The sequence below is a fragment of the Eschrichtius robustus genome, chromosome X, assembly GCF_028021215.1.
Source record: "Eschrichtius robustus isolate mEscRob2 chromosome X, mEscRob2.pri, whole genome shotgun sequence".
Classification (NCBI taxonomy): domain Eukaryota; kingdom Metazoa; phylum Chordata; class Mammalia; order Artiodactyla; family Eschrichtiidae; genus Eschrichtius; species Eschrichtius robustus.
The window spans coordinates 106,141,637-106,154,250 of record NC_090845.1 but is presented as its reverse complement, the minus strand read 5'-3'; the positions used below and the strand labels follow the sequence as shown (position 1 = coordinate 106,154,250).

At 37.3% G+C, this 12,614-nt stretch overlaps 1 protein-coding gene across 2 annotated transcripts in view; it reads left to right on the top strand.

Annotated features, from left to right (window-relative positions):
- LAMP2 (lysosomal associated membrane protein 2) overlaps positions 1 to 12,614 on the top strand; it is a 33,043-nt gene that overhangs the window by 16,888 nt on the left and 3,541 nt on the right. The window contains exons 5-9 of one of the 2 annotated variants that reach the window (XM_068532411.1): positions 105 to 292; positions 1,090 to 1,212; positions 4,567 to 4,630; positions 5,042 to 5,206; positions 7,557 to 9,977. In XM_068532411.1, coding sequence (XP_068388512.1) covers positions 105 to 292; positions 1,090 to 1,212; positions 4,567 to 4,630; positions 5,042 to 5,206; positions 7,557 to 7,696 — 680 coding nt within the window. In that variant the 3' untranslated portion in view covers positions 7,697 to 9,977. Of the gene's footprint in view, positions 1 to 104; positions 293 to 1,089; positions 1,213 to 4,566; positions 4,631 to 5,041; positions 5,207 to 7,556; positions 9,978 to 12,614 lie in introns of those variants that run through there. The other variant, XM_068532412.1, reaches the window with a different exon arrangement.

Here is a 12,614-nt window from a genome sequence, read left to right as displayed (position 1 = left end):
CTCTACCCTAAACATAACCCTTTTGGACTTTTATTGTGAGAAATATTTTGCTCTTCCCTGGCCTTATGAATTAAAACATTTATTTTGTCCTTTGTTTGTTTCAGAGTTTTTGTGTGATAAAGATAAAACTTTAACCACAGTGGTGCCCATCGTTCCCACCACTGTGCCATCTCCTACCACAACACCCTCTCCAAAGGAAAAGCCAGAGGTTGGATCCTATTCAGTTGTAAATAGCAACGGGACATGTCTTCTGGCTACCATGGGGCTGCAGCTGAACATTACTCATGATAAGGTATAGTTGCCTGTTTTTATTGATACATTCTTTCTGTATCTCCTTTCAAATGTAGTGGGTCCAGCCTTCACCCCAAGCGTAGTGTTATTAGAATGATGCAGTTTTAAATAGAGATTTGTGTTGACTTGTAGAGTTTTGATTAATTTGAGTTATTATAACCATGAAGAGTTAATGTCACTGTCAAGGTGTTGTACTGGCCAGCAGGAAACCTAGTAGTTTAAAGGACTCTTTGGGGTGTAGATTCTTTTTGCCATCAGTAGATCAGAATACGAGCAGTTGATCTTTATTTCAGTTAGTTTAAAATATAACTCCTTCACACTTTTACCTGAACCACACTGTAGGTGTGGAACAGTGCAGCTGTTTCTCCAGCTATTTGATGACTTGAATGGTATAGGTAGATAGGTAGATATAGATAGGGGTGCACGATGGCACTTCTGGTTGCAGTGCTCCACTGGGGCTACAGAGGGCGTGCCAGCAAACCAGTCCGATTTTCAGAGTCCTGGGACTTTAAAAAAGCTAGACAGATGGCTCTTGTGCTCCATTAAAAAATGTGTTTTCATTTGGCTCATTATTTGAGGAAGCTTTCCTCTTGTCTTCCTTTTTTTTTTTTAAGTCTTCTGAGTCATAGCTTGAGGACCTAGGCCAGCTTTGAAAGTAAGGTATCATACACTTAAGTATCCATATCTAGGAGACAAAAGGATTTTTTTGTTCTCCATGAACTTGGTCTTATTAGAGTATAAGATTTTGCTGTAGATTTTTATGATTCATCTGTACCTCTCCCTCTTCTTCCCCTGAAGGTTGCTTCGGTTATTAACATCAATCCCAACACAACCAACTTCACTGGCAGCTGCCATCCTCAAACTGCTCTACTTAGGCTGAGCAGCAGCAACATCAAGTATCTGGACTTCGTCTTTGCTGTGGTGAGTAACAGGTTCATCAAAAATTAGGGGAGCACATCTGAAAGTCTAAAAAGGTGTGTGTGTGTGTCTGTGTGTGTGTGTGTTTGTGTGTGTGTGTGTTTGTGTGTGTGTGTATTTGTTGAGAGGGATAATTACCTCTATTTTCTATTTCAACACTACTTAATTATAAAGTGTAGTCCATTGATCCCTGTTAATCCCTCAGGGTCACTTCGATGTTCTGTGGGCTGGACTCGAATTCTGCTATTCTGTTTTTATATAGACCTTAGGGTAGGAGTAAGAATTAACCCATATTAAAAAAAAAAGTCTAATATATCCATATAGATATGTTATAATAAAGTCTACTTATAAAAGACAAAGTAAGTTCCATAATATTTTTCTCTATTATTGGTTAGAAAATTCTCATGTTTGTCTGTTATAATATTTTAGGCTTTTTCAAGGCTATACTATTTGTAATAGTATCAGTAATAATGATAGCTAACACTTATTGAGTACTCACTATGTACAAGGCTCTGTGCAAGTGCTTTACGTGCAGGATAGTTTATAATGGCAGCATTCAGGTTTTTGTTGTTCATGATCATATCAAGGGCTGAACCCTAAGCAGAAGTTTCCATGCATGTTCTGCTTCTAGGTAGCATAAATTGATCATTGGGGACCTTTATTTCCACCTTCTCAGAAGCAGTTGTTATCCCCATAATTTTTCGAAGGGTGTGTGTGTGTGTGTGTGTGTGTGTGTGTGTGTGTGTGTGTGTATGTGTATGTACACATGTTACAGCAAATTGGAATGGGGAAGAGGGGCTATCAATGAGGGAAAATGTTGAACCACCAAAGTTACTGTATAAGGCGCTAAAAAACAGTTCTGCTTTTAAATCAGATTACTCTTATCTAGGGACGGGGAAATAGTCTCAACATCTGATATATGAAAAGTTAGGTATGTCTTTGTTTCGTGTCTGAACTTGGTATTTTGAGTCTAAAGCCTCTTTTCTCTATGGAATATATGCCGAGTAATTGAGGATTATATTTTAGAAAGGTTTATAAAAATCTTCCCTTTTTCCAGCATTCAAATAATTACTCCGTTGTAGTACATATATGACCAGTGAACTACTATTAAGAATGTCTAGTTGAGCTTGTCATCTTCAGTGTGGTAAGAGCAGACTTCCCAAGTTACCTCATAGAGATTATATTACAGTCAATAAGAATGAAGAAAGTAATATTTTAGATTCACTCCCTTTTGAGTGATTGAGCTTGATCTTTCTAGCTGAGGTAAGATCCTAAAAGGAACATGGTTTCTTCTGACTCTCATGGGGAAACATGTAATATTTAATGATTACAATATTTAATTGCCCAGCAGACTATTCTAAAATGTAATTCAAAATAGTGACATTTTAACCATGCTATAGGCACTTTGAAAAATCAAGAAACATCTGCAGTGTCACCAGAGTTCAGTGGGGCCCATCTCACCTTCAATCCTATCATGACACTTGCTTCTAAGGATAATTTATTGAATTCAGTGTATGTGCAGGATGTTATGGTGGGATACAAAGAGGAAGGCCTGTATTCTTCAGATGCCCATGGATTAGTGGTAAAGATAGCAATGTACTAATAATTCCTGTTTTTATGGAAGGCCTTGAATGTCATGCTGGCTTTTGGAATTGATTCTTTGGGCAAGTAGAGTGCTGTGGGATGAGTGCTAGACCAGAGGAAGATACAAAGTGCTATAAGAGTGTAGAAGAATGAGCCATTAATTCTACTTAGAGGAGAGTCAGGAGGGTTTAACAGAAGAGATGGCATTTAAGCTGGACCTTCAAGGATGGGTCAGATTTGTACACATGGGGGAGAATGGGGGGAGTAAGTGAAAAAGTACAAGCTACCCCTGCCTGGATAAAGGAACACAATCAAGACCAGGTGGAGAATGAGACATGTAGCATGTTTAGTAAAAGATTAAGTTTGGAAGAGTAGTTGGGACTAATTGTGGAGAGCCTTGAATGCCAAGCCAAGGAGAGATGCGATAAGGTTGTCAGGTCCTCTTTATGCTTCCTCCTGAAATTCTCTTAGTCTGCCCCCTGGTTTTCATTCCCTACTGATTCAGGCCTGCATTACTTCTTACCTGGATGTTTCAGACAGCCTCCTAACTAGTCCCATCTCTTCCTCCCCTCCCCCAATGTACTTCAGCATCAGCTTGATCTTCCTGAAGCTCAGCTCTTCCTCAGAAACCTGCAGTGGTTCTGTTTTGCCAATAAGAAAACATCTAAATTCCATGCCAGGGTAGTTCAAGCCTCCCCTCCCTGCCATGCAATGTAACCTGCATATCCAGCTTTATGATTCCTTCTTTCCCTTTTTATGAATCTCATGCTTCCCTTACCCTGTTCCCTGTGCACATCCCGTGTGGTAGGAGAGCGTATGAGTAACCAGTACCCAGGCTCTGCAGCCAGACTTCTGGTGTCAAATCCCAGCTCACTGACTACTGTGTAGCCTTGTGGAAGTTACTCAACAACCTCCATAATTCAGTTACAAAATGGGGTGTTGCAATTCTTCCGTTCCGTGAAGCCTCACATGTAAAGTTTTAAGAACAGCGCTTGTCACTTCGTAAGTTCTCAGATGCTAGTGTGCTTGTGATTATGCTCATTTTCTGACTACCTTTACTCACGCGGTTGCCTTCTCGTTTCTGCTTGTTTCCTAATTGAATCCTACCCAATTCAAATGGCCCATCCCTAAGCTTGTGTTACCTTTGCTCCTCCCTTAGTTGGAAGTAACTTCTCGCCTTTTAATTTTCATAACCTATCACTTTTTTGTAATATGGTTATTTATTTATATCTATCTTCTCTTACCTGGCAGATTGCAAACGTGGTGGGGGCAGGATCCATATCTGGTCCATTTTGCGGGCTCCCTGGAACACTTAGATATGTTACCTTGTACATACTAAAAGCACTGAAATAATTAGAATGACTGGCTAATCAGATGAGTGCTTCAGAAAGAAAATAGCAGCGAAGGAATGGTTAGAGCTGGAGAGGCTGAAAGGCAGGGAGCCCCGTTAAGAGGCTGTTGTGATCCAGGCTAGAGGTGGTGAGGGCTCAGAAAGTGACAGAAGGAATGGAATGGAGGGAGTGAATTGCTGAGTGTCTAAGAACCATATGAGCACACCTCTGGTCCAAAAGTTGGAAAGAAAATGAAGAGGGAAGGGGTTTCTGTCACATTTTGAGTCCCTTTACTTAGTTGCAGTTTATTCTACTGGTCCAGGTCTAATCCGTGGTTTTATCTTCTGGGTAATAGTATTAGATTACTTTCTTTCTGTAGACATTAACTGTACCTGTAGACAGTTGTGATGCATTGATTAACTGGAAGCTCTTTTTCACACAGAGAAATGAAAACCGATTCTATCTAAAGGAGGTGAATGTCAGCATGTATTTGGTTAATGGCTCTGGTAAGCAAAACATTGGCCTCGGGGAAAAGAGTATGGGTTACACTGAAAGAATAGAAACCGTAATTATCTTGTTACCAAATAGTGCCTTATTTAATGGACCAGAAGATTCTATGTCAAAATTGTACTTCGACCATAACTTAGTAACTTAGAACTAGAGTGTTCTACCTTTTGCAGTATCCCATATTTTCAAAGCATGGTAGATAATAGTTAAGAATGTGACTGAGTTTTAGACTGTAGAAGCATCTATAGAGAGATACGGAACCTAGTGATCTTAAGAATGGCTTTTTGTGGGCAGACCCTGTACCCTAAGCCCCCATATTTCACAGAAAAATCCTGAGGACTGTCCCATTTTTTTTGTTGTTGTTGTTGATGGGATAAGAAGTTACTAACATGTTTTTTTTTCCCTTAAAGTTTTTAGCATTGCAAATAACAATCTCAGCTACTGGGATGCCCCCCTGGGAAGTTCTTATATGTGCAACAAAGAGCAGACTGTTTCAGTGTCTGGAGCATTTCAGATAAATACCTTTGATCTAAGGGTTCAGCCTTTCAATGTGATGGAAGGAAAGTATTCTACAGGTAAGAATCAAGCAAGTTTTATTAATAATTTATGTTCTTAGGTTGACTGCTGGGTGGCTTTTCCTTTGAGTCATGGGAATTTAAGCACTGAAATAGAGGAATATGAATTCACCTCTGGACTCTGTTGTAGAGTTCTCATAGCCTTGGGCAAGTTGTGTAACTATATTTAGCTCATCATTTTGCTCAAATTAGATTTGTTTTGTGATCTCAAAACCATTTGCAACAAAGTTCTTAAAGCTAAAACTGATAGGAGCTTTAAGTGAACTTTACTGAAGGTGTAGACATTTCTCCATGGGTTGTAGTTTGTGGGAAGGGTGGCACTTGGGAGCAGCAGTTTTTGAGCATCTTGCCTCCGCCTTCTTGGGGCCATCTTCTCGCTGGAAACATTTTCATACCAGAATTAAAGCAGTTTGGTCTCATTTTGTTAAGACAAAAGATTGCAGTAGGAAAGCCTCAGATATCATGACCTATGTTTTGGCCAGCCAGAAAGATCTGGAGAGTTTTAAAAGCATGTGCCAGTGTGAATGAAGCTTTTTGAAGGTCTACTCAGGGCTAATGGTGGTATTTATCAGATTTTTAGTGAAAGCTTTGTGAAGGGCTTATTACAGTGTGTTTATATGAATATGAAATATGCATTTGGCATTACAAGATTAAAATTTGCTTGAAGAGGAAAAAGTACATAAAATTCCTTAATTGGCTCGTCCTTTAAAACCAATTATTTAAAATTGATGGTTTGTGGATCACAGTTCTGCCCAGCAGAGCCATCCCAGTCATCCACATCCTTTTTAACAATTAATTCTATGGTTTAGAAGGAAATGTGGAAGCTGTGTTTAAAGTGAATGTGCTGCGAGCTGCTCAGCAGTGTTTTGCAGTAGTGCTGAACACCTAGCCTGACTTGGTTAGGCCAGAATAAATTGGGCTCTTTACCCTACCATTCTTGTGATTAGAAGGGTTAATTACAATTTAAAAATACTTTCAAGAATTCATTTCCCCCTTTGTCAGTTTTGCTTACGTACTTCAATTATTTTGATCCTTTAATAGTTTTACTTTTGAGTCTTTATCGAGCTCCCCTACATTATTACCTTAATTTTAGGTCTAGATTTGTGTTTAGAACTTAAAATCATTTGCAGTGTAAAATCCGCTCAAGCCTGTTTATCTAGTCAACTGTAATAGACATGAGCTGTGTTTTTTCTCTAATTTGAAACTTTGGTTTTTATGTACGTAGAATTAAAAATGTCACCCAAAGGAGTATACAACATTTAGTACTGATAATGAATGCGTAATCTATTTGTGGAGCTAGGTTCTTGACTGTGGGTACCTATAAATACGACACACTGGTAATACTTCACTGTTTAGGAGGAGGAAATAGACTTTCAGTAAGGTAAGAGTGTTGATTGGATTTTACTGGATCAGACTACTCTCTAGAAATGGGGAAAATAGCCCCTGTGGGCTGCCAGCCCTGACCAGATTGATAAATGTGGTAAACACACTCAAATTAGTAAGAGGTCCCAGTTTCTTGACTTTTGCAGCCGCTAAAAGCATATACTTGAAGTCGGGAATCTGCAAACTTTTTCTGTAAAGGCTCAGACAGTAAGTGTTAGGTTTGGAGGCCATGTGGTCTCTATCACAACTATTCAGCTCTGCTGTTATAGCATGAAAACAGCCACAGGCAATAAACAAATGAGTGAGGCTGTGTTCCAATAAAGCTTTACTTGTGGATACTGGAACTTGAATTTCATATAATTCTCGTGAGTCACAAAATCATCTTCTTTTGTTTTTTTTCCAATCATTTAGAAATGTTCAAAAGGCATTTTTAGCCCTTGGGCCAGATTTGGCTCACGGGCTATAGTTTGCCCGATCTTTGCTCTAAAGGATTCCAGAGCCAGCATGGCTGTTCTGATCCCACAGTTAAACCTTCCTGATCTGCTCCGAGTTTCCCAGAAGACATTCACTCTACCACTAAGAGTCTAATCCTGCTATGTAGCTATCTGGCTAGATTAGCTCTCTTCATTTCTGATAAAGTAATACTCCTATTTTGGAAAGCACTTGGAATATAAACAATGAAATATATAGACACATGTATGTGTTTTACTCATAGATATAAATGAGTATATATTCATATATATCTATATATACACACATACATGAATGAAAGGACAAATAAGGTTTAGGATTTTAATTCTAGGACACTCCATAATTTTATGTAGCTTTATCATTAAAATATATGTCTTAATTACTTAAAGTTGATCTTATAAGAGCATTTCTGAATTTTGAATCAACATCTTTTGCTTTTGGACATCATTTTTTTCATTATACTCATTATTTGTTACACACTTTTTCTCACCTACAGCCCAAGAGTGTTCGCTGGATGATGACACCATTCTAATACCAATTATAGTTGGTGCTGGTCTTTCAGGCTTGATTATCGTTATAGTGATTGCTTACCTAATTGGCAGAAGAAAAAGTTATGCTGGATATCAGACTCTGTAACACTAATCCACATGTGACTCTGTTACAAAACAATAAAGCAAGTACAAGATCCAAGATCCAACATGCAATACTGTTCGATTTAAGGTATATATAGTTGCAGTTCTAATCTTAACAACAAGTGGTACAGAGGATTTCGAACTTAAATAGATAAAAATACCCCTAAAACTCTAAACTATAAATTAGTCACATGATTTTGGTTTTCCCAACTAAAGAATTTAAAAGTTATTTCTACAGCAAAAAACATGTGCAAAATCACGTGGATTATAGATTCTATTTTATTGTCTTGAATTAGTATTGCATTGTTCTCACTTTAAACATTCTGACTAGAAATATACAGCTTAGGAAAGGGTTAACCGCACCTCCACATGCAGTCGAATTGAGACAACACATTCTACAGTGGATTTGTACTTGCTCCTCTGCATTTTTTGGTGATTTTGTTTGCAGGTTAACTTAGCTGCTTTGGCATTGCTGTGTATTTGACTATGAGAGATATGCCAATAGATTTGAACAGGGTCTAGTATTATTATGTTCTTAGCAATGCATGCTTTTCTAATGCCTTTTGAATACATTTGTTTTTAATGTGGCTGTAGTGACAAAAGATACAAAAGCTTTAAAAATTTTAGAATAGGTGTTAATCTTATTGTTTAATCTTTTTAAGAAAAAAACTGGATATTTCCGTCTTTTAAATTGTAAGACACAAGACTATTCCAACTGGGCATTTCAGTCCATTTTCTAGATGTTCTAGAGATAATTGCTAGGCAGTGCCAATTTGGGGTGTTAGTCCTTTGTACCCGTAAATTGGCTTCTACATGCAGTGCTAAAATTAATGTAGATTTTCCTTTAGCTTTCTAGTATCCTTGTTGGTGATGGTTTGTTTTATTCTCTTCTTTTCTTTTCCTTAAAGAAGAAATGCCAGTATGTCCTAGAACCTAGATAAAGAACTTGCACCTAACCCAAAAGTCTTGGCCTTCTCTTTGTTCATGAAAAAGCTGTTCTTTGTTTCCAGCTTGTGTTGATTGCTACAACATTTACTAATGTGGCTTTCACATTTAAATAGTTCTCTGCTAATCAAAACTTACATTATTATTGTTCATTATGGTAGCATCATCATTAATTCATGTACTTTGTGTTGAGTTCTGTGCTCTGGGGAGATGCACCAATTGTCCATTTAACCTGCACCACCTAATGTTTATATGAGAAAGCAAAACATTTCTGCTTGATAGTTAGCACATCAAGTATTTCTTGCTGCTTCTAGGTCTTTCTTTCTTTTTTTTTTTTTTTTGGTATTGAGATGGCTGAGCAAATATTAAAAAATTGTTAACATGCAGCAATATATGGCAGGTTCCATGTTTTGGGGGATGGGAGATTATGTGTGCCTCCCATTCACTAGAAAATGAGATATCTGGGTTCCAAAATGTTGTTTGCATTGAATAAATTTGGTAGTCTAGTGACACACACACAGAGGCAATTGCATGTTAGCATGTGTATGTCTATAACTACCTTTCGAGTTATATTGGCATGATAAATATTTTCTCCCACTTAAATTTGCTCTCTGTTTAGAGTAGCCTGAAAATCTTACTGGCTCAGAATAAGATTCCTGACTAAGCCCCTCTCTAAAAGCTACATTGAGCTGCATTGCCAGCTTAAGGCACTTTTTAAAGGCTAAATATAAATCTGATTTTTAAAAAATATTTTTTATTTAAATAGTGTTTTAGTGTAAGATTGTTAACGTTGTAAGAATGGATAATGCTTGCAAGAATGTGAGCCTTAGATATTTCTCATGAGTCAAAACAAAGCAGCTTTTTTAAAAAATAAAAGTTGGAAGCACAAGTGGGTGGCACACTGGCTTAATGCTGTTAATGTTTCTAAAAGTTTCTACCTTTAGATTATATATCTGATTTATATTAAAATACCTCTAATTAGTACTGTTTTATAGAAAATCTGACTTAATTGAATATTTTTGTATTTTACATGGGCCAGTTTATATGCTGTTATTTACACTATCATTTCCTATAGCCATGTGTTCTTTGTACCTTTTGTAGTTTTGCTTTAACAGATTTACACCTTGATGATCTAACACTCTATTTGGTTTCTGGGTGTTTTTCATGGGTTAGCATTTGTATAAAGAAACTGGTCCATGTAAATACTTTCCATGTTTTTTCCTCAGATGTTTAAACCACTAGTTGATGTATGGTATTTCTCTTCAGATATTTGCCTGTCCATTTGCTCAACATATTGCTTCTAAAACAAACAATAAAGATTCTTTTATTTCTTAAGGAAATTTGCTCACATTTCTTTCCCGTTGGCTAAAGTCTAGATTTTGTATACTACATAATGGCAATTTCTTCCAAAAGGAAAAACTTAAGAACTGCTCAGAAGTAGAATTAATTATTTTCAGAATGTTCTGTGTATTACTGTCTGGAAGAGTGGTCCCATACATAGGTCCCTACTGATGTTGGGGTGGCTATAGAGTAAGAATCAGGTCTGGGATGAGGTGTGTGTGGTGTGTAAGCTCCCCAGCTGAATCTAATGTTTAGGCAATTAGGAAACCAGTGATCTAGAATATTTATTTCATAGTAAAAGCGACAGAATATCTCTGTACACTTTTCTCAGGTCCTAAATTGAGGCTGATATTTAGTATCTGTACATTTCAGCCACACAAACTGACCTATTGATCCAAGCCAAAATAGGATTGTGTGTAATCTTTCTCTCAGATCACGTTAAAATGCTTGAACCTTCCAATTTCCAGATAGCTTCCCAGTCCACCTTAGTATATCACACACAAAAATTTAGCAGCCTGGCTAGTCGCTTTCCTCTGGATTACCCAGTTAAGCCACGTGACTGCCAGTTAGTCATCAGAGCTCCCAGCTCTACTAGCTACCATGTGACTTTGGTCAAGCTACTCAGCTGGGGTCTCTCTCGTTTTTTCATCTGGGGACTGAGGGCTGTTAAGTCCTGTTACTCTTATTTCTTTGAGTGATAGTTTTTCATTTCAATGAAGAAAAATAAACATTTGAGTATTTTTAGAAGGAACCTGATAAGAAGCTACTTGTTAGGCATCAAGAACATATTTACATACAGTGTAAAACACACCATCTGAAGTTTCTTGCGTTTTTTTAGGAGGGATTATTATGAGACTCATATTTTTAGGAGTATAGACTTTTATCTCTGTTTATTTAGGTAGATAATGTTACATTGTCTTGGGCTCATCTCTCTCCTACCTATCTCTTGATCTTCTACCCTGGTACATAACTTTCTGCATCAATAATTACCATATCTTATTTTTGAAACTAGTATAGAGTAGCTTCAAGTATCTTTTCAGATTCATGTAATATATTTCAAACAGTTTGACTATAGATCTAAAAGGTATATAATAAATAAGATGTCGCATAAGGATGTGCTTCTAAATGCTGATTCTTCCGAAGAGAATTTTTGACACATTGGTTTTGAAGAGGTGTGTGTTTTATATTTTATTATAAATGTACATCTCAGCTTTTCAGCCCTCACACTGAAAACTGTATTTGAAAAATTTCTGAACTAACAGAAAATTGAAGATTAACAGCATTTTAAAAATCTACATGAACCTTTCCACTGAGATTTCAATGGTCAATGACACTTTATCTTTAAAAATCTTCATTGCTTCCGTGACTATTAAACTCTTCCACAAATACACTTTTCCCCAGAAAGGTCTCAAGTGTACATTAGGCAAATAGATCAGGTCAAAATGACTTATAGAATGAGGTTTTCTTTTCTTGGATGTGATTTTATAAAAATTACTGTTTTACCAAAATTTCTTTCCATTACCTAAAGAATTTTTAAAGGCCGAATTCATAAAAATCAATAATTATTATAAATTAATACTTCACATACTAACTGAGAGCATTTTAAGTAAATGACAGCATCTAGAAAGATCTTTGTATTAGCAGAATTGCCTTTTTGATCTACTCTGGGAATATTTGTCTTGCATGAAAGCCTTAAGAAAGCCTTATTTATGAAAGTCGTTTCAGTACTAGGTCAAATACCCAATTTGGGAAAGAGGACTATGAATTCGTTGCCAGAATAAGATATTAATCTAATGAATTTTTTAAAAACCAAGTTACATTAAATCCAAGACATAATACTTTATGGTCATGTCACCTAATAGTTTATATGCTGGGTGGTAATTTGGGAAATTGAAAGGGAGGAGCTAACTGGGTGCTCTTAAAACCATATATTCACAAGTCACATCTGGCAACCTCAGCTATCTGGATTTTTAACAAAACCAAGAAGCAAGTGAAAAAGATCATTGAACTGGCAGCCAAAATTGATGTCATAAAGTCCATAAACTCTAGGATTGCATCTTGTTCCCAGTTATTGCCCCAGAGACTAGCAAAAGGCTGGCACATTTCTTACATGCAAACACAATCAGATGTGCCTTGCAGCTATTCATTTTTATTTTCGGCACAGTTCTAATAAGCTTAATTATCTGATTTATCAATCCCTGGTAAATTGCAAGCTAGGAGGAGAACTAGGGCAATAAGAGGCAAGGAAATGGAAAATAGAAGCGGTGGTTCAGGAAATGGAAAATAGAAGCGGTGGTTCAACACGCCAGCCACCTCCTCTCTCTGCAAACATATCTCCATCTGCACTATCCCTTTCTTCTCCAGTCTCAGTAGGTTTTCTTCTGGTCAGTGCTTCTGGAATCCCATTTCCCCTTCCTCCCAGGAGACTTTGTACCAGCGTCTTCAACCTGTAAAATGCTCATGGCTGTTTCCCTCATCCTGTAACCACAAGTCTCTTCCACCCTTAAGGTATCCTTTCTTGACCCTGTGTCCCCCTTCTAACTACCTACCTTTCTTCTAAATGTCTCATAACGAGTACTGTGTGTTCCGCATCCCAAGTTCTTGATCTCCTAACCAGTCAATCACTTCCCATTCAC